General features: G+C 47.7%; 1 protein-coding gene across 3 annotated transcripts in view; it reads right to left on the minus strand.

Moving 5' to 3' along the window:
• Positions 1–1,674: 1,674 nt before the first annotated feature.
• The window catches only part of PDPK1 (3-phosphoinositide dependent protein kinase 1), an 86,836-nt gene continuing 65,728 nt past the window's right edge, over positions 1,675–22,782 (minus strand). For all 3 annotated transcript variants that reach the window (XM_079781843.1, XM_079781844.1, XM_079781842.1), the window contains 5 exons: positions 18,731–18,904; positions 14,212–14,429; positions 9,483–9,540; positions 8,017–8,169; positions 1,675–7,379 (listed from right to left, as the gene is read on the minus strand). In XM_079781843.1, coding sequence (XP_079637969.1) covers positions 7,263–7,379; positions 8,017–8,169; positions 9,483–9,540; positions 14,212–14,429; positions 18,731–18,904 — 720 coding nt within the window. In that variant the 3' untranslated portion in view covers positions 1,675–7,262. The remainder of the gene's footprint in view (positions 7,380–8,016; positions 8,170–9,482; positions 9,541–14,211; positions 14,430–18,730; positions 18,905–22,782) is intronic.

Here is a 22,782-nt window from a genome sequence, read left to right on the forward strand (position 1 = left end):
AGAGTAGAAATGCCAGTGAATGACCACTAGGACCCACTGTTTAAAAAGAAAAACAAAACAGTAAAACATACACCCACACTAAAAGGAAAATCATAGCTCACAAAGCCTATTTCTATCCTGGAGATGACTGTCGTTTTCTGGGAGGTCAGTTCTCTTAGACTCTTAAGACTTAGAGAACTTACTCAAATGAGCAAAGGAAGTATCTGAGGAGTGGGGGTGGGGTGGAAGGTGGGGAGTGAGAGGGCCAGAGGGCTGGCATCTCAAACTCTGATTTCTATCCATGAGTGGTGGTTTTGCAATAACTCAAGAATTCTCATTTCCTGATCATAGGTCATGCCACCCTGAGGATGGTCTCTGGCATGCCTCTCCAACTTGAAGGATGTGAAGTTTGTTTGGAAGCCTTATGCCTGGCAAGTGCTGGGCTGGCAAGTGCTATTGCATAGGCCCAACTGAAAGACCCAGGAAAGTAAGAGGAAGGCTTGTGAATTCCCTAGGATAAATATAGGTAATAACTATATTCCAACAGCCTTTTCTGAGTTTCCATCCTATACAGCTTGTATAGCTTCCGAGATACTCTGCCTTGGCCACACAGTCTTGTCAAGGTAATCAACAAAATAATTTACTTTCTATTACTATCTGGAACAACAGTGTGAGCATTATATTATACGAAGACAAGCTGCAAACCAGCCTAGAAATTCCTATCCTTTTGCTAGGGCAGTGGGAAAACTAGGATAGTTAGGAAGCAGTCTGAAAGAGATTTCCTACCTGGCCCTTCCATGACTTCCCTTATCCACCCCTTAATATGAACAACATTCCCTTTGAAATATCTCTCTGTGGACATCACCTTCTTAGAATGCTAAACGGGGTGCGTGTTGTGGCTGGAAACAATGAAGCACCAATTCTCTAAATGCAAGTCACTGGGAGAGGAAGACGACGGTGTCAACTCCCCCTTGCCAACATTAAGTCAAACGTCTGGAATGTGAAAAGCGAAGGACGCCAGGGTTCTCTGGTTCCAAACCCAGTCAGTACCCTGGGACGGAGAAGAGGAGGTGCTGACACACCAGGGGCCAAAGTGAGATGTGAGGTGGAGGGGTAGGTGCCAGAGTGCCAACCTCTTTCCCAGGCCCAGGGCAGGGAGTTTGTGGGCTTGGGTGGAGCTGGGACAAGGGGAGTTCGGGCCATGCTCACCTTGTCGGAGTCCAGGTTGAGGTTGGCCTGGCACAAAAGGTACAGGTAAGAATTTGGATCCCGGGACAGCATATGCCAGATGCTGAGGAAGTAAATACTGAGCAGGTTGAGTTAGACATGCTGGGCCAGGCATCCAGTCCTGGGATGCAGCAGGGGAAGCAGCTGGCTAAGATTCTCTGCCATGATTCCAGCAAGCCCTGCTACCTTGCACCAGAAGCATTGGCCTTTACCAAGTCCTCCGAGCTGTCCAGCACACATTCAGTGCCAGCCCCCGCCTCACTTAGAGGTGGAAATCCGGAAAAGTGGTAGGCTGTGCCTCCCCACGCCCACCCCCAGCCATGTGCATGCAGCCTGTGATCCACTGGCTTGGGGCTCAAGACAAGCTCATGACCTCAGTCCAGCGTGTGTTGTGCACTGGCAACTGCTCTGGCCCAAATCCAGGTCACGCCCACCCCAGATCCCCAGCCAAAGGAAAAGCTATGCAGCGAGTGTCTACACTCTTCATGCTTTTTTATTACAAGACTACCTCGCATATGTGTAAAATTCATCATCCAGCAACTACATCTAAGCACAAATATTTGAAAAAAAAGATTCATTAAATTATATGATTAAATCATTGACCAAATAGAAAATTTATATAATAAAGCCAGAGAAAAAGTTGTAAAATATAGTTTACAATAATTATTCACATTCAAGGCTGTACATCAATACATATAACAACCTGGCCCCAAACATGAATTCAATCCAAATAATTCATATATTAGATTTTAAATAACACAGACTGAATTAGAGGCCAACAATAGCCAGCAAATAATCTTATATAAGAATAAAAATACAAAAGTGTATATCCTAATATCATTGCATTATTTGTTTTTCATAAGTTTTTTTTTTTTTTAATTTTTGCTTTGCCTGTACATCACAGTTACAGCTACAGACCAGGTAGAGAATATCACACGTTCTAAGTGACTGCCACCAACCTGAAAGACAACTAAAGACTTGCCTCGTCCGATTTTGTGTTAACAGGTACAGCAGCTCTAAATACTGCAGAATTAAATTTTGCTGACATCCAATCAAATTTATGATGGCGATAGAGGCTTTTCACCTGCAAAATGAACCCGGCTCATGGTCATTCAGCTAGACAGATAGACTAGGGTGGATCACACAGGAAAAAAGGTTTGCCTTTTGTAAATAGGTCTCTGTACATGTTTGGCATTTCCTCGTACTGAAGAAATGACTTAGGGGAAAATTCAGGTGTACGAAGGCTTGTTCAGTGGCACACCACAGCTGTCTGAACCAGGGAGAAAACTGCTCTTTGCTGGAACAGCTTCCTCCCCAGACCAGTTCTCCACAGGCAGCCTGCTGACAACCCTGCCAGCAGCCTGTGCCCCTCCGAGGCTCTGGCAGTGACTCCTGCCCTGGTGTAAAGCACTTGCCCGGTAGGCTGCCCAAGAGGCCAGGGCCACACCCACTTGAGTCACCATCCGTTCAGGTTAGGTTTGGATGTGAAAAGAAAGAATAGGGGAAAGCATGTATGGCGACATCTCCAAGAACAATACCATCTCCAAACGCTCCTGGCGACGGCATCCTCAGTCTATGGACTGGCCGAGGGAGCGGGGTTTGCAGATTCAGAGGAGGGCAGGAGCCCCACTTCTGTGCGATTCAGCCCGTCTTTGGCGGAGTCATGTGCCACTGAGCATGGTACCTAGAAAAATTTCTCATGCTGTTTCCCTTCAGAATCAATGGACCCCAAAGTAAAATGGAGAAATTAAGAATGAAACCGAATGTGGGTGGTCTGGACTTGAAGACAACTAGACAACCTGCAACACTGTGGGTGAGGAGAGGGGAGAAGTCCTTAAGTCCTTATCAGCCAGGATAACCACTTTCTACCATGAAAAAGCCTGGCCATGTGCTATACTGAACCAAGACCCTCTGACAAAGTCCCAGGATTTAAAGAGCTGGGGGTGGGGGGGTGGGAGGGTGCGAGGGGGGCACACACACTTCTGTAAAACACAACTGTGTCTGTGATTTTTTTTTCCAAGTAGAGCTTTTGCTTTTTCAGATTCCAACTGGCCCAGCATACTTTGAGTCTATAAACTCAACTACAAATCACCCAGTAAGCATGTGGCAAGATCAGTTCAGCACGTTCTATCTCCTGACTGTGCAGACACAAATGCAGTACCATTGTGGACACAAAGCACAAGATTCTGAAAATATCACCAAGCACTTGAAAGCCGTAGCAGCAGGGGTGGGAGAGTAACTAACATGCAACCACACCAGATTCTTTCAATGAAGAGGAGGAAATTGACTTCTGGAAAAATCTGTCACAAAAATACTGCAGTAATGACACCATTTTTAGCATTAAAAAAGAAAAAGAGCAGTCTTATTCCAACACTGTTTGAATAAGAGTTTCAATACAGTTTACCAGGAATTCATTCATTTCTTCAAAATATGAAGGAAACAACTAAGGAGGTCCTGTTTTAGAACTCTGAGCATCTAAGCATCAGATCAGACAGAGAAATAAATTAATACCACCATTGAAACAAACTTTTACTCAAAAATACTACTTGTGGGAATGGGGGTAGGAGGGGTCAGAGTAAAAAAACCAAAGATTTAGAAAGATAGTCATCACAGCATTATTTAAATAGTGAAAAACTAGAAACCATCTAAATGTTTTATAACAGGGAAATAAATTATAAGATTTATAACAAACTCTACAATCATTAAAAACAATGCTTCTGAATCATTATTCATGACATGGGGAAATGCTTAAGATAAAATATCAACTGAAAAAAGCTGGATGCACAGCAGTATCTATTGGCCCTGGCCGATGTGGCTCAGTTGGTTGGAGCATCATCCTGCGAACCAAAGGGTTGAGGGTTCAATTCTTGGTCAGGGCACATATAAAGGTTTCAGATTCGATCCCCAGTTGGGGGGTGTACAGGAGGCATTGATGGATGTTTCTTTCTCACACTGAAGTGTCTCTCCCTTCCTCTCACACTAAAAATCAATAATAAAAAGAGCATGTGTTTTGTTTCCAGTTTAGATGAAAAAAGCAAACAAATTTGGGGCAGGGAGAGGATAGGTTATACATCAAAATGTTCACAGTGGTCTTTACTGTTGGTTTTTTTTAGAAAACAAATGTTTTAAGAAAATACTGAGTCACCCAGTGCCCCCTGCACTGGCACACTGCCCAGGGTTGGGGTTGGTATGTGTGCCATGGGGCCATCTCCTGCAATTCCTTCAGGTCTGGGCCACAAATACCCCAAGAGGGCTGGAGTAGGTGTAGTTCTCGCCAGCTTTGGCATGACCACAAGAGCCGTTTTTTCCAAAGCAAGTCTGTCACAAGTTGTTAGGTTCAGAATAGCAGGCAGTCAATGGTGCCAATCATCGGTGGGGCTTTGCACTCCACAGGGGGCTGCCCACTGCCCAGGGCCCTGGTCAGGTCCACAGAGAGGGGAGGAAACCCTCCGATGCCAACCCAGTTTCCAAGTCCCCAGAGACAAGCAAGGCACAGGGAAGAGCACAGAACCTCCAGCCGTCCTCCCTCCCTCCGTGCCAGACGGGCCACACGGTATGGGACTGCCTCCGGTCGGTGGGCACTTGGTCTGACTTGTCTCTGCCTCCTCTCAGGAAGACACATGGCTCCTGGATCTATTCAACAACAGGGCATTTTCTTTCTCACTTGGGATAAATCCACATTCCTATTTCCAGGTATGTCTGTGTATGTACATAGACCCTTGTCCACAACTCAGAATGTAAGGCACCTGCATGCCAAGACGATGGTTGTAAGGATAAGCTGGATAAAATTAAAGATGGCAGAAGTACAGGGTAAAAGAATACACATGGGCCTTTACAAAAACAAAAACGGCCTCTGAGGGAAACAACGTTGGCTTACAGAGAAGGGCTCCGCTTACACTGGCTCGGGCGAGGGCAGTCACTTCAGCTCGGTCAACTTCGAGCTCAACCCTGAACCCCTCATTTTCTGGTTTCAGAGGTTAAGATGGAGCTTGTTGGTTAAGCCCAGGAGGTAGTGGCGCTATCCAGAAGGCAGAATGCAAACAAATACCAGCCATGCTCGTCTCCCTGTAACCAGACACCTGGGGGAGATGCTGCACAGAAACGCTCCTAACCCCTCCAACAGCACACAGAGGCAGGGCTTGGGGAAGAGTAAAATGTAAATATGGGAGTAAGCCTGAAGTGAAATTCTTGAAAGGGGCAAGTCAACTCACTTTGAAAAGCAGGTGAACACAGGCAAGCCTTTCAAAAGTGAGGAAAAAGAGCATAGAGGGAGTTTGAGCCAAGGCCCCCCCCCCCCCCCGCCCCCCATACACAGACAGATGTGAGCTGTCTTTTTCTCAGATTTCACAGCAGAGGACAGGCCCGAACAGAAACCACCAGCAAACCTGGCTACGACCTCTGCTCAGCCCTCTCCCTGCCCAGCACAGTGAATTCCCCACGTCCATACTCCTTCCCAGTTGAAGAACAGCCACCCTTACCACTCAGACAATGTGAGCAAGGCATCTCTCCTCTCCATCCGGACCACTGGCCACAGAGGCGATGAATGGTGTGTGAGACAGGAGACAGGCGGGGAAGTGGTGAGGGGCTTTCCTGCGTGAGCCTTTTGCGAGTGCCTTGGTGAAAGTCTAAAGGAAAAGGTGTTCATCCCCTGGGAGCAGCCCGCAGGGCCTGCTCCTCTCCCCACTGATCAGAGGACTGCCCTCCAGGGACACCTGGGTAGGGAGAGGCACAGCCAAGACCCACTGTCTGGGGAGCAGCAGCAGAGAAAATCAAAGGACTAGCAGGACCTGGACCATGTGCAGGTTACAGGAGAGTAGGTGCTGCCTCTAAGCACTGAAAGGAGGGAACCTGAAATGGAAGGAGAGCAGGCTGGGAGCTTGGGTTCAAGTGCAAGGCGGGTTAACCCCCTTTTTCCAGGCAAAGTCCACTTGATGGAGACCAGATGACCTGGCACCACGAGAAGGCGTTAGATTCTGTTGGGATGTAAGAATTTTTGGCTGTGAGCATATTCAATCGCAACATGGAAAGGGTGCGTGTGCCGGCAGGGAGCGTGCACTCCTCCCACCACCCAGATGATTGAGTACCGTCCAATTTGTGAGGAGTCTCTTGGTTCCTAATTAACTGGCCTGGGGGAGTCCTGCACACTTCAACTTTTAAACAAACTCTCAGGAAGGCTCATCAGGTCTCACTCCTCCACGTGGAGGCCACCAGGCCCCGTCTGCCTTGCTGCCTGGTCTCATGGGGCCGGCAGAGCCGTCTGCTGGTGCGGCTGGGGCTAACCGGGCTTACTGCGGACCGTGCCCCCTTCAGCCATGTGCGCGGGTTCCAGCCCCGGAGGGCAACACCGCTCCGAGGGATGATGGATCGGAACCTTGCGGGCAGTGGCTGGCATTTCACCCGACAGCCTGTTCCACTTCTCACCACTGGGAGCCGGCCTGGCAGTCACCACACGTGGAGCACTTGAAGACAGAGATCCTGCAGCCAGAGCTACTTCAGGAGGAAAGCAAGGGCCCGCAGCACAGGGGATGGGCCACGGTCTAGGGACTTGAGGAAACGAGCACATGGACAAAAGCCAAGAACCGCCCCACCCCGTGGAGACCAGAGGCCGCCCCGCAGAGCGCACACCACGCCCTGGGGAAGAGTTCCCCGATCACCTAGAGGGCAGAGAGAGCCCAGAGACACACCCTGTCCCCTCGGTCACAGCAAGACCAGCAGGTGACCGGGTGCACGGTGGAGAGCTGGTGACACTGGTCCACTGGTCCAGGTGGGAATCAGGTGACGTGCACAGCACTGGGTTCTGGCAACAAGGACAGCTCGGGGAGGCCTCCATAGAGCACAGAGAGCAAGCAAAGCGACCCTGAATTCCTGTTCATTATTGGTTTTGTTCTTTGTGTTGTTGGGTATTTTTTTCTTCTTTTCTTTTAAATAAAAAAGCTGCAAGGTTCCACTGTCTACATTCCCCTTGAGATGGCTGGCAGGTGGTCTGGAAGCGTCCCGGATAGCGGTGAGCTGCGCTGGGGCGCGTGTCCTGGCAGCGAGGGCAGGGCTGTGGGCTGTCACTGCACGGTGGTGTCTGGGTGGCTCTGGTATCTGTGCCTCCACACCTCCTGAATCTTTTTGCACCATTTGTGAGCATTCCCGCTCGGGTCCATCAGGTAATACGTCCTGTTTGGCTGCAGAGAAAGAAACCATTTAATGTTCTCAAAGAACTGAGTCTCCCCAAGACCAGCACCTCAACTTGTTGGGGAGAAATCACAGAAAGAAACCAGCACCTGGCCAGTGTGGCTTAGTGTTTGAGCGCCCACCTATGAACCAGGAGGTCACGGTTCAATTCCTGGTCAGGGCACATGCCCAGGTTGTGGGCTCGATCCCGACTGGGGTGTGCAGGTAGGCAGCCAATCGGTGATTCTCATCACTGATGTTTCTCTCTCTCTCCCTTCCTCTCTGAAATCAATAAAAATATATTAAAAGAAAGAAAGGAAGAAAGAAACTGCCATCCTACTGCAGCCACTGCAGGTACCTCTGGAAGCACATGAACACGTGGATTTCTTCCTTCCACATATGTGCAGATATGAAATATGCAGGTGATGACTTACAGACCCCTCAGGTCACTCCCGAAGTAAACAACAAGCACAGGTGTCTCCCAGCCCCACTCAGGACTGAGCCGTGGACGTGGGCCCTGAGATGTGGAGAAGGGGAGACAAGTGCCGTGACTCCAGCTCCCTCCTCAGGCTACAGTATTTGGACGCTTCAAAGGGAGTACAAAGGCCTCCAACTGCCTGGCGAAGGAGAACCTAGAGACAGACTTACTGTGTGGACAAAGAAGGTTTTAAAATTCTTGGCCTCTGGTCGGAGTTCTTGTGACCACGGAATTTCACCTTTCAGGACTTTGTTGACAGGATCCACATAATACAAGTGTGGCCCTTCTGTAAGTAATAACTGTCGTCGTCGTGCAAATAAACCCTGACAAAAAAAAGGACCCCACTTGTTAAGGCTCCGAAGTGGGTGATGACAGTGCTTACTGCTGCCTCAGAGGCTGGACTGTCAGAGCAGCTCAGTGTACAAGAGCCACTGCCAGCCACCTATCCACTCACCTGGGACAAAGGGAGCGTGCACACCTCACCCCCATGTCGACCCGGCCTTGGACTAGAGTGGAAGCACTTACTGCTCGGCTTTGGCGATCTGGATATCTCCACCCCATTTAGGCTCCCTTACTTTGGTTGCCACGTGCAGGAACAGCAGCACAGGCCAGCCCACCAGCTCAGGTCTCTTTGCTAAGCAAACTCTGACAGCCCTACAATCCATGGCCAGCCCCACTGCTTCTGGTGCCTTCTGCTCCATTCCGAGGCACAGAGCTCTGCCTGTGAGAACCCACCTTCATGGAGGCTCTCATCCACTGAGGATGCCCCAGGGTGGGTCAGAAAAGGGTTTCATGAGCCCAAGCTCAGAAATTTATGGAGTCTGATATGTTTTGATAAAATTAATCAATAAAATAAATAATAAAACATAATAAATAACAATTTTCCAAAACAATTCTAGGCCCAGCTGGTGTGGGTCAGTGGTTGAGTATTGACCTATGAACCAGGAGGTTACAGTTCAATTCCTGGTCAGGGCACATGCCTGGACTGTAGGTTAATCCCCAGTAGGGAACGTACAGGAGGCAGCCAATCAATGATTCTCTCTCATCATTGATATTTCTCTCTTTCTTTCTTTCAAATCAATAAAAATTCTTTTTTAAGTTAAAAAACAAACAAAACAATTCTAATGAAGTATTAGATGACTTGTGGTGATGTCAAGCAGAACCTCCTCAATGGAACAGAACCTTTATCGGTGAACCCAGCCTTGTGGAGACACCAGAACCCTGGCTTCTGAGAAGAAACAGCCGAAGAGCTGAAATCTCCCTTAGCTATCGAATCTAGAGATGATCTCTAAAAAGGAAAGATGCTATGTGCGACAAGTTACCGCAGGAACCTGAGAGGAAGGCATGATCCTGATTAAGAACCAGGAGGGAGCCCTGGCTGGTGTTGCTCTGTGGTTAGCAAGTTGGCCCTCACACTGAAGGTCACGGGTTCGATCCCCAGCCCTGGTCAGGATGCATGCGGGAGGCAGACAATTGATGTGTCTCTCTCACATGGCTCTCTCCCCCACTCTCTTTCCCTCCCTTCCACTCACTCTGGAAAAAAAAAAAATCAATGGGAAAAATATCCTTAGGTGAGAATTAACAACAAAAGAACCAGGAGGGAGACACAGAAAGATGCAGTGGGAGTCTGACTTACCTTTCGCTTATCTACTGGACCCATTTTTAGTATTAAATTATTTTCTACAAACTGGTGCCTACAAAAGAAGAAAACAAGAATGAGACACTCACATGAGTCAGACAGAAATTCTCCAAACTCCTCCCTTCAAAACAAACCTCCCAATGGCATTTGTGAACTTTGCTTTAACCAAGCCTCTTCCTTCACAGATCCAAACTCACTTGAGAAACATGAGGAAACTCCAAATGTAACTGAGCACATAAGCACTGTTGCTTTATAGAACTTCCAATCTGCCTTTGGACCAGATGCCAGAAATACCACCTGCTGTCCCCTCTCACTTGGCAGCCTTCACACAACCAAGGAAAGGTAGAGGGAGACAGGGCTACAGAGCTGAGCCCATCACACAAGTCCTTGTTACTTTAAATAAAGCAGGACCAAGACACAAAACCCCTCCAAAAGGGCAGAGCCTGCTGGGAGTCAACCTGAGGATGAAGCCTGTTGTTCATATGTTACCTCCATAAGCTGGGACCCCAAGTTAGTGTTCAGAATCCACTGAGCCACTTAGAATCATAAATCTCTGAAAGACTCAAGTTGGACTTGGTTTAAGAATATCTCATCTTAACTGGTGGCTCAGTTGGTAGAGTGCTGTCCCCATACCCAAGGCTGCTGGTTCAATCCCTAATCAGGCACATACAAGAATCAAGCAATGAATGCATAAATAAGTAAAATAACAAATCCATGTTTCTTTCTAAAATCCATTAAAAAAAAAAAAAAGAACATCTCATCTAGTATTTCTACCATAGTAATAAAGCACTTTTATTCAAACATGGCAGGAATTTGGAAGAGAAAGCTTCAAATACAGGGTTTTTTGTTTTTGTTTTTTAATATTTTTATTGATTTCAGAGGAAGGGAGAGAGACAGAAACATCAACGATGAGAGTGAATCACTGATCGGCTGCCTACTGGAGATCGAGCCTGCAACCTGGGCATGTGCCCTTGACCAGAATCGAACTTGAGACCCTTTGATCCACAGGCCAGCACTCTATCCACTGAGCCAAACCAGCTAGGGCAAATGCAGGTTTTGATTTAATACACATAATTAGCAAAATATAGGTCTCTTTGGTTTCTAAGAGTTTAAAAGAGTTTTTTTGTTTGTTTGTTTTTTAAAGAGGTTGTTTTAATGTCTGCAGGCTCTCTCTTCTGGTTAAAGCTAACAGTTACTGGTTTATGTTCTGATTTTACTAAAATTCCTGATCATCCAAGGTTCTACTGTAGAAACACAAAATATTTTATATTTGAAAACATGTCAGACAACTGTTATATCAAACAGTGACAATGTTAGCACGTAAGTATCTTGAGCGTGCCCACATGCTTCTCTGGCTCCTTTTGGGACCTAGTGCATGTTCAAGCAGAATGGCCAAGCTGCTGGAACCATGTTCTCCCACTGAATGTGCCTGGCCTAGCGTGACCCAACCAGACCAACACCCACACCCCAGTGCCCACTGGGCTTGCCTTGCTAAGGAATGAGCCCTAAGCAAACTGATGCAGCATCATGTGGATTTTGAAAACAACTAAGATGAATATTAACAATAAAAAAGGGCTGTGTCCTCTACAAGGAAAAGAACAGTACTTCACTCTCAGAGGCACTAAAAAACAAACAAAACAAGGCTTGAAGCAAAGAGAAAAAATCAAGGAGATTTCTGGAAAGGACATCCAATGCAGCTCTGCTGCAAGACAGAATTACATGGAAAAACAATGGAGCCTAATAGAAAGCCTCTTCTAACTTACAGGCTGTTACATAAGAACTCAATGTATAATAAAGAATCACAAGTTTACAATAAGGGGAAGACTTTCGTTATACCAGGGCAGGGTGGAGGGTGTGAATTTAAGCCGAGGCCAGTTCACGGCCTCAGTCAGCTGGGCTGCTGGGATACTGAGCCAGTGGGCACAAGATCACCATCAGGGAAGTCTGACAGACATGCCAGGGAAGAAAAGACCTTCCAGCATTTTTGCAGCCTCACATGGATTAACAGGAGAGACAATTTAAAATATTATATCAAACAAAAGAAGAACTGGAAGGAAAAAAGAAGGGGATATTGTTCAAGCCTACGTGGGAAGGGCTACTATTTAATTAATTAATTAATTAATTAATTAATTATTTAAAATACCTTTTATTGATTTCAGAGAGGAAGAGAAAAGGAAGAGAGAGAAACATCAATGATGAGAGATAATCAAATGATGAGAGATAATCATTGATAGGCTACCTCCTGCACGCCCCCTACTGAGGTTCGAGCCTGCAACCCTGGCATGTGCTCAGACCAGAATCCGAACCGTGACTTCCTGGTACATAGGTCCATGCTCAACCACTGAGCCACACCGGTGGGCAAGGGGGCGGTTACTTTTTAAAGCTGGAAACAAAACAAGCTACCTAATACAGAGTAACAGACATGACTACATAACAAAAATAATTCTTTAACTACAAAAATAACCAAAATTGCCGAAACCGGTTTGGCTCTGTGGATAGAGCATCGGTCTGCGGACTGAGGGGTCCCAGGTTCAATTCCGGTCAGGGACATGTACATTGGTTGCGGGCACATCCCCGGTGGGGGGCGTGCAGGAAGCAGCTGGTCGATGTTTCTCTCTCATCGATGTTTCTAGCTTTCTATCCCTCTCCCTTCCTCTCTGTAAAAAATCAATAAAATATATTTAAAAAAAAATAACCAAAATTAACAAGCAAACACACTGGAGAACATTCAGCAAATACAACCATCTGTACTTTACTGAGCATCTACAAAGGGAATGACATAAAGGCTTAAAACCTCAACGGCTAAGGATACAAATTGGAAATTCCCAAAAATTCTCAATAAAGAAACTGCCCTGGCCAGTTTCCTCAGTGGTTAGAACATATTCCCCATCAAGGTCACGTACTTGGATTGCAGGTTCAATCCTGGCCCTGATTGGGGCATGTGGGAGGCAACCAATTGATGTGTCTCTCCTGCATTGATGTTTCCGTCTCTCTCTCCTCTTCCCTTCCCTTTCTCTCTCTCTAAAAAAGAAAAAAAAAATCAATGGAAAAAATATCCTCAGGTGGGGATTAAAAAATAATAATAAAAAAATAAAATTAAGAAAGACCAAAAATTTTTAATTAAAAAAAAGAAACTAAGCGCCACGTTTACGTGTTCTCCTGAGATGCACTGGTGTGTCGGCAAGTGCCGTGTGGCTGCTGTGGAAGGGCGGGCTCCCCCAGCACTGGCACTGACAGCCTGACTCAGGAGGACCTGCTGAAAGGTAATTTGGAAATAGTGTCCATCCTAAGGACAAGCAAAGACCAGGAGCACTCACCTTCACAACTGTTACTCACACTGTGAATCTGAAGCCACAAGATGGTTCAGCAACAGAACATTTTGGCACCACACAGAGACATGGAGCTCCTTCCTTGTCCCTGCAGAGTGAGGACTCCCTACTGACAGGCACAAGCCCCTCCAACGCACATGGATACACATTCTCTCTCCCTCTCACACATGCCTGCCAGCACACAGCCACCTAGCTCAGCTTCTCTAACGACAGGACACAGGAGAGCCACTGGTGTTCCAGATGGTGAAGAGCTGATGCTGGACTCCTGACCGGATCGTGGCTGGGGTAGACCTCTGTCTACTCCTGGAGTCCAGGAGGCAGGACTCAGGGGGTAGACAGAGATGGTCAGAAGCTCCCTTATTAGCATAAATACCACAGCCTACTCATTCGGTAATTAACCAATTAGCTTAAACAAGCTACTAGTTACCTACTTTGAAAAGTTTACTTAAAGGAATCCTTTTGACTTTTTACTTCAAAGGGTCAATTCCTACTCTCCTGAAGAAAACACCCCTACCCCCAACTAGGCACCTTTTTCTCTCTGGCAGTTGGCAGGTCGTCTGCAGATTCAAAGATGAAAGCAGACCTTAGTGAAAGATATGTCTAACTCTTGGCATATAGTTAGCATGCACAAGAGGCTTTACCATCGGTGTTTCTCCCTGCGCCCCCCATCCTTTCCACTCTCTCTAAAAATCAATGGAAAAAATATCCACAAGTGAGGATTAACAAAAAAATAGTCAATTTAAAAAAATACAAAACATAAGAAAAATAGTAAAAGGACTCAAAGTACCTTGACAAGTAAATACAAATGGCCAATGTATCTAGATGTTTGCTTTGATAAGAAATCAAATGCAAATTCACACGAGCCCATTTTTAGAGCATCAAAATGCTCAAGGGTAGGCATGACCATTAGGGAAATGGGGGTTGTTCACAGGCACTGCAGCTACAAAGCACTGCCTTCTTAAATGTGCACCCTTTCACTCCACCTGCCACCCCAGGACTCCACCTTTAAAGAACTATTCAGACAAGTGAGAAAAACTATGTGCAGAGGATGAGTTACAACAGCAAAATCCCTGGAAGACCCCAAACATCTCACCAAGGAGCAGTAGTTATTTAAATCACGGTGAATCATGTCCAATCACAGATGCCTGGCCTGCTGAGACCCAAACGCACTCACTCCCTAACCAACGTTTCTTAATACCCACTTCCAGTTGGACCCTTTGAGGGCCTCACCGTAGAGGGTTACTGGCAGTTCTGGGAGGAGTGAGCTGGTGCGGAGCCTCACAGGCAGCGGTAATGAAGACTAGGATGCCTGCTTTCTCTGTTTACCGTGTCCCGCATTCCCTATATTCTGCTCTGCACTTTTATAGCGAGTACTACTTATGCCTATACATTCTTACCAAGGGTTTCCACTGGCCTGCTTCTCCAATAATAACCTCTTCTCATCTTCGGAAAACTGTAAGTCCAGTTCAAAAGAATTAGTGTCCAGGTCATGGATATACTGCTCGATGTTGCTGCCCGCCCTCTGCGGCAGACCCGTGTCTGAGGCAGACAGGGAGTGGGAGGATGACGACGATGACACCTGCATGCAGCCAAACTGGCTCAGGAGATTGTCGTACTGCACAGAGAAGAGAGAAAAGTAAGAACAGTGCCTAATGTTCCCTAGGGTCCAAAGATACAGACAACACTCTGACCTATGCTGTACCTGCAAGCTCACGGCCTGAGGGCCCCAAAGCCCAGGTGGGAGATGAGCCTCAGAGCTGCAGCCCAGTTCTGCTTCTCCTGTTAAGTGTGGGCAGCTCTGATTTCTCCTCCATTGGCTGGCTGGCCACTAAACCAAGGCAGGGCTGAATCCTGCCTGGTCTGGATCCCTCTTTCCGAGGGGAACATGAGAAGATGCTCACCCCAGAGAGCAGCTAACTCTCAGTCTTCATCTCCAGGAAGGGAAACTTCTATAAGCCCCCATGGTGCCCCCACTTCAGGGGGTTAGGATGCCTTCTGGGAAGAGGAGAGATGGACACCTATGGCCCCAGAGAACGCGCCCTCCACGGTGCAGACTCAGTGGCAGGAGTTCAGAGAGCCCTCCTCCTTTAGCCCTGTGGTCCTATGTCTCTGAGTCTATAGCTGTCACTATATGTTCCAATTTGACTGAGTTCAATTAAAAATAAAAAAATACTCCTTTTCATCTCAGCAAAGATTAATTAAGCTTGATATAGTCAGAGTTGCCTGCTATTCTAGAGAAAACTACAAACTGATGACACAGAAAATGGAATGACTCACAAATGTACCAAAAGGCAGGGGCTGTGTACTCGCACACTCCTAGCTGCTGAACGGGCCAGAGAGCCCAGCAAAGACCTGGAGAGAAGTGGGCACCCTGGACAGCCAGCCTCTCCATGGCTAACAAAGAGGAAAAGGAAAGATGCCACCAGGAACAGGTGAGATGAGAATGCAGCGCATCCTTCCAAGTCCCCTGTGTCTCTAGAGGGACGACTCCCTCCTGCAGACCCTGCGCCCACCCTCCTGTGTTGCCCCAAGCAGCCTTCACTCATGTGCTCACACAGCTTCAACAGCAGCCTCAGCCCTGCCCACTGACTTCCAGGTAGGAGTGACCCTAGTGACACTCCTGGGGCCCCTCCATCTAAGGCCTGGAGCATTCTCCACTTCCTCTCTGAAAACTGCCCCAAGGCCACCTCTGGGCAGTGTCTCTCAGCTTACAGAGGCTTCCTTAAGCTTCCGTGGGTGTCTCAACAAGCCTGCAAAGCCAGTGAGATGACTGTTATTACCACCTCCATTTCTACAACAGGGAAATAAGGCTCAGAATGGGCCCAAGGTCACAACCTGAGGGCCAGTGCGGAATTCAGAACCAGACCCGTGTCTTTCCAATGCAGTGACTGCCCCGCTCCCCTGGTGGAACTGCTGGCTGACCACCATGACCACTGTTTGCTGGGTGAGTCCTATCTTGGGGGCTCCATTGTACTGTCCCCAGGGAAAGCTCCAGATGCTCTATCTCTGCACTCCACTCTTCTCCCCTCAGCAGCACCTAGAACAGACGAGCAGCACAAACACCAAACCTAGAAAGGACATGTGACAAGAAGTGACAGTGGGCTGGAGTGGAGGTGCTCACCAGACTGTGCTGAACACTGAACTTTTCTCCAGGGGCCACCTGGAGTCGAGACATGAGCATCACCATCAGCCACCAGCATGGGGTTAGGAACACAGATGAGAACAGGGTGCCTGCTCTCTTCATTCCCTGAATGAAGATAGTTTCTGCTCCTCTCATTCACAGGGAAGTCCCCTTCTTGCTGAAAAGAACACTAGACTCTCTTGGAGCCTCATGGGTGGTGAGACTGTCCCCTGTGACACAATGTCTACCTCTGCATAAGCGAGTATCTCCTGGAGCAGGTTTTCTCTGTATTTGATACTTTTCCAGGTCCAAGTCTTTTTCAAGGTTCACTAAACTGTCCAATTGTGAAGTGTGGTATAGGGAGCTCAGGCCAAATACTTTCCAAGGTTTTCAAACCACACAGCCTTCAAAGCTGAGGATGAGCCACCTAACAAAAGGTAAGTTGTTAACCTGTAGAGCCTGTTTGAGATGGCAACATTTGAGTACCAAGAAGCCAGAGCTCTTGACATGGCGAAGGCAATAAAACAGCAGAGGGCCTGAAAAAGACACTCAAGTGTATGTACATGCATACACAAACACGCACATGTACATTCACACACAGGCTACAGGAAGCTGAGCTCCCCAGGCACTGAGATCTGAGACAACTGCGCCCTCCATCAGAGCTCGGCCAGCCAAACATGCTGCTTCCCTGGACACCCCTGCCAAAGGCACTGGAGACACTAACATACTCCTACGGGCTGTGCCTTAGGAACAACAACGGGGCCGGGGGAGGAAGTCCTGGGGATGAGCCTTCTGCAGTCTGCAAACACGGAGGCCACAGCCACTGCAATGGGGAAGCAGGTTAGGCTCCCTTCAAGTCTGGGCACAAAGGATATTTCAGGATAAGCAAAGGGGGATGTGTTGCTTATAACTATAAGCAGGAGATATAAGGAGCTCTTGATCTTTGAGAGGTGATACCAGTAATAATTTTAATTTGGCTCTGGATGACTCTTAGATAAAGTCTAGAATTCCCACATCAACTAAAGTGGAACTCTACACATAACTGGTTAGAATAAGCTACAGTGACAGAACTCAAGCCAGAAAAATGGACTATCCTATCTAATAAAGAGGGAATATGCTAATTGACCATCACACCCTCACAAAAGATGACAGCACCCACAGCCAATAAGGAGGTAATATGCTAATTGACAGCTACACCCTCAAAGATGGCGGCACCCACAGCCACAAGATGGGGGCGCCCAGTCCCCTCAGCCCTGCCGGGGCAGCAAGTGTGCGGCTGTGCCTACCCCGAGACGGGTCCAGCCGCTCTGCACACCTGCCTCCTGAGTTCCCCAGTCCCCTCAGCCCTCCAGGGCCGGCCAGAGGCGCAGGCAAGCCTTCGATGGCGGCTGTCCAGCCATTGCCCAAGGTGCAGGTAAGCCTCAGATGATGGATGCCCAGCCGACACCCGAGGTGCAGGCAAGCCGCCAATGGCAGCTGCCCAGCCACCCAGGGCCGCCCAAGGCTCAGGTAACCAGGGCCGGCTGAGGTTTGCGCTGCCGGCAGTGGCAGCAGCAGAGGTGTGATGGGGGCGTCGCCTTCCCCTGATCGCTGGGTCGCCTCCCGCCCCTGAGGGCTCCTGGACTGTGAGAAGGGGCAGGCCGGGCTGAGGGATCCCCCCTCCAGTGCATGCACAGGGCCTCTATTCAATGATAATAAAAAAAACACTTGAAGGTGGATGGTGGGTGCACTGCAGTTCCTTGTACTCCTCTGTCCAATTCCATATGCTTCCATAAGAAAAATTTAAAGAACAAAGTGTACTTACACTTACATCTGCGTTCAAGCTGGTGACTACAGCTTCCCACACATGCCAGGTGCTACACCCCTTGGGGTTGTACCACAATCTCTGCTTTTACCAGGTCCTAAAAGCTGACATTGACCAATGTCCATCCTCAATGCCACGTCCCAAAAAGTTCAAAGCAACAGCACCCCAGACTTCTCTTGGAAAGATCAGAAGCATTCCAGAATGTTTTTAGACGTATGATTATAAAGATACCAGCAAAGAGCATAAGATGCCCACCAAGATTCTTATAAGTATATTTCTAGTAACACATGATCTCACTCATCTAGGGGAAATGATGAACAACATAGACTGATGAACAAGAACAGGCCCAGAAACAAGGAGGCATCGATCGAACTGTCGGGCCTCAGAGGGAGGGTAGGGGAGGGTGGGGGTAGGGGTAGCGGGGAGAGATCAACCAAAGGACTTGTGTGCATGCATACAAGCCTAACCAATGGTTAAGGACAACAGGGGGGTGGGGGCATCTGTGGGGAGGGGTGGGGGATGGGAATAGGGGGATGAGGACAAATATGTGACACCTTAATCAATAAAGAAATTAAAAAAAAAAAAAAAGATGCCCACCAGGAGACTCAGCACGAGGAGCCCAGGGGAAAAAGTGGAGGGTGCTGTTCCTACTAGCTCCAGACTCCCCCACCCAACATCTGCCTCTGGTTCAATCCCTATGAGTAAAAATTATCTAGAAAAAATGAGAAAAAGGGACTTGACCACCCCAGGGCCTGGTGACCTGCACTCGGGGCAGACCCACTTTGGCCTCAGTCTCGGTGAGAGACTCAGACTTGGACTGCCAAGTGTCCAGATCTATGCTGGCTTCCCCTTGAGTCCTTCATACCATTAATCAGAGTTCCGTGGTCGATGGGCACAAACTTCCTAAGCACAGAGGAACCACTTTCACAAAGTATGACAAGCAGAATCCATCTCTGCCTGGGTTGTTCCTGACACACATGAGCCAGCTTACGTTTCCATAGCAGTCTTCATCATCTTCCGACATGGCTGGTAAGTAAGCGGTGAGTTTCGGAGGTGTCTGATGATGCAAATTCTCCCACGTAATGGACTCAAAGAATGAATGAGCTTTCAGAGGACCGTATCCTTCCATTTCTTCACAGCCTAATCGCTTTGTGGCATCTAAAACCTTAAATAAATGTCAAGACATGTTAGTGTTAGGGTTAAAAAGTAACTCTGACAAAAGTTCTTTTTGAGTAGTTCCTTTAACTTCCCAGTACCCTAGAAATAGAAAGTGCCTGTGGCCCATCCCACCTGGTCCTACCAAGGGCCAGGGACAGACTGAGTCACCTTCTGAGCTTCCTTTTACTTCTCTCAAGTTTCTGTTCCTTTCCCTCTCACAGGTGAAAAGAAATCACAACTCAAAATTAATGAAAGCAGCAAGCATTATTTTAAAATATACAGTTGAAAATTCTAAAAAGAGAAAAAAATGAATTTACTGGCTGTAATAACGAAGAGAACAAAGAATCTATCTGGATGGTAAGCTATCAGATGGGGGGCAAAGAGCCTGTGTCTCCCACCAGCACTGATTTCACAGGGCCCCACAGCTGTCTCCTCAGGATATGGCTGTGTTCCTCCACCCCCAGACTCACAGAGGACCAAGCACACCCTCCCACTGAGGGGACTGACACAGAAGGGACAGGCAAGAAGAGGCAGACGATAGCCTTCTCAAACTGATGAGGCAGGGCTGATCCTGCTTCCCCAAGATCAAGTTAAGGGACAGTCTAGAGCCAAAGTACTCCAGGGGCAGGGACAGTGTAATTTCTAGAAGCTAGGTTATAAATGGCTGCAGAGTAGGTAGAAGCTATACTCACCTGCACCCAGCCCCAAACCAGATTCATAGCTATATTACTAGTATAGAGCAATCAACCTGGATAACCCACTGAAGGCTAGCTGATCTGACACATTACAACCACAGATTTACAGAAGAAGCCACAGAGAGACTGGTAAGAAGGGCAGAGATGTGGAAAGGGCTGGCCCCAGCACCCAGGTGCGTTGGCAACTGAGAAGCTGGAGGAGTATCACTGCAGCAAAACGTCCTCCTTCCAGTAGCGTGGGGTCCCAACCCCACACAGGGATCCCCAACTCAGAGCAACAGAGATGGGAACATAGCATCTGGTGGTGAAAATCACTGTGGTTTCCATCTGCCTGGGAGACCCAGGTGCCACCTTCCCAGGGACAAGCACTCCTATCGTTACAGCATGAGCCTGGGAGTGCACTGCACAGTCTCCAACTGCTGGCGAGGCCACTCTGTTGTACTCAGGTCCTGTGGAGGGGTCTGCTAGTTGCATCCATCATGACATTTGGGGCCCTATTTTTCTGGGGAGGTTTTGGCAGAGACTCAGACAGTGACTAAACTGTGTGGCTTTGGAAAGAAGGCTGGTCTCCCCCACCTCGAGCCTGCAGCCAGTGCCCCTACGCCCCCCATGTTGACTCACTTGATAGGCCCTGTCCTGCTGAGTTCAGCAGTGCAGGGGTACCAGAGTGCCTTGCAGAGCTGGGACTTTCAGACCATGTCTCCCAAGGAAACTTTTGTCCAGGAATCAGATAGGTGGATGCTGGGGTGTGTGTGGCTACATTGCAGGGTGGGGGAGAGGGACACTCCCATCTCTCCAGCGAGTTCAGCCCCTGCTACCCCAGGAATAAGTACCCACCCACCTCCCACAAGCTTGAAGGAACCACCTCCAACAGGAGACTGTTTGGATCAGCCTTGACAAGTCCTGGATACCCTGCCCCGCTGGGCTCAGTTCCATGGATGGAAGGAAGAGTGGCTCAGGCCTGAGACATTCAAAGTGTGAGTCCCTTGGACGCTATTATCTGGGACCAAGACAAAGTGCTTAGTCCTCTCCTTAGGCATGGGCTGGCATCACCCCCAGGGGAGACTCTTTTGATCTGTCCCCTTAAGCCCAGGGCAGCTGAGCTTGCTCCTGCAAAGGGCATGACTGGCTACACCCAACCTGAACCCGCAGCAATCCCTTCCAAGAGGAACTAGAATTGGAGACTCTGGCAGACACTGAGTGGTTTGGCTCTGGAGGAGGGGCCACTTTCCCCTCAGTGAGTCCCTGACTATGTGATCCCCAAGTAGGGGACCCACTAGCCCTATCCTCCTGATCCCAGTTGCCCTGCCCTACTGAGCTCGAAAGCTATGCAAGAGGCTGTGGTTCATGGCCAGCCTGGGCCCACTTTACAGTCTTTCTTCAGAAGGCTTTGGAGGAAGACCAAGTAACCTCAGGGAGCCTCAGTCCTTTTACAGATCTGCCTCCAGATCTAAGCTGGAGGAAGATGACCCTTATACACAGATTGGCCACTCCCACATACACCCAGGTCCAGCAGATGCAGCCACAAACAGTGAATAGCGTGGTAGTTCCAGACAGTAGCCAAGGCTGGTTACACAGAACCTCTGACATTGCCCTGAACCTGAACCCTGCCCAAGTAGAGCCAGAATCAATACAACCAGTCTTGGGCTTCAGATCACACCAGAGCTCAACCCAACTGGCCACATAGCTGCACACACAAAAAGGGATTCCAGCAGGCACCAGACCCTGCTGGGAACAACTCTGCCTTGGGGGCAGCCCTTGCACATCATCTCATATTCGGGGTGATCAAGGTTTACCCTTACAATCAGCCAGCCTGAAGGGTTAACTCCACTCACGAAAGGGCCAACAGCACTCAAGACTCAACTACAACAGGAGGGTGCACATAACTCACAAGAAATATTCCTGGAGCACAGAGCTCAGGTGATCTGGAAGATTGTGCCACTGACCCCAACAAGGCCCTTCATCATAAAGCCATCATAACAAGTTTGGGAGTTATAGCAGATCTACCTAATAAACAGAGACAAAATGGGAAGGCAGAGAAAAATGCCCCAAACAAAAGAACAAGAGAAACCCCAAAGGAAAGAATTAAATGAAATGGAAGCAACCAAAATACCAGATCAGAGTTTAAAACAATGGTTATAAGGATGCTCAAGGACTTCAGGGGAAGGATGGATGATCTCAGTGAGAACTTAACAAATAGTAAGGCCCTGACTTGGTAGCTTAGTTGGTTAGAGCACTGTCCCTATACACCAAGGATGTGTGGGTTCAATCCCCGGTCTGGGCACATAGAAGAATCAACCAATGAATGTATAAACAAGTGGAACAATAAATTGAGGCTTTCTCTCTCTCTCCCTCCCTTAAAAAATAAGTAAAAGAAAATATTTAAAAACAAAACCCACAGAGATACTAAGCATTAAAAAGGACATAGAAGCCATAAAAAAAAAATTCAGAAATGAAAACAATCAAACCTTGGTTCTCAAACATCTCCTATCTCGAAAAAAATATCTAGGTTGTTGAACAACCCTTTCATACTGATATATCATCATGACAAAAAGTGTCCTCTCAGGCCACACACATAGGAGAGAATGCAAGTCAGTTTACTGCTAAACCTTGTGTTGTCAACATCTCAGGAAATTGTGCTGTGAAAATTTTTGTGTGTCTTTTTTTTTTTTTTTGCTTTTGTTGCTGGTGAAATGGGCAATTAGCACAAATTTAAAACACAAAGAGGCCCCCAAGAGTGTTAATGTTACCAAGAGTGTGAAAGAAACAATGATCACAGGCAATTGAAGAGGTAGAAAAACTGTTGTTGATTTGGATAAACGAAAAGCAGTTAGCCAGTGACAACATTTTGGAGGCAATGATATGCGAAAAAGCAAAAATGCCTCATGCTGACTTCCTGAAAGACACCCCTAGAACGAGTGCTGAAAGTGATTCCTTTATGGCTAGAAGGAATGGTTTGATAAATTTAATAAAATAAATGTTTGTTTATAGACCAAACAGTACATTAGACATGTACTGTATATATAAAAGGTTAAAATGGAATCATTGGGGGTCTAGAACGAATTAATTCAATTATATTATTTCTAGTGGGAAAAAAATGATTCAGTTTTCAAACAAATTGCTACTCGAAGAGCCTTCTGGTATGAATTAAGTTCGATAATCAAGGTTCTACTGTACACTAGAAGGAACC

The sequence above is a fragment of the Cnephaeus nilssonii genome (genome assembly GCF_951640355.1).
Source record: "Cnephaeus nilssonii genome assembly, chromosome: 2".
In the NCBI taxonomy this organism is placed as follows: Eukaryota; Metazoa; Chordata; class Mammalia; order Chiroptera; family Vespertilionidae; genus Cnephaeus; species Cnephaeus nilssonii.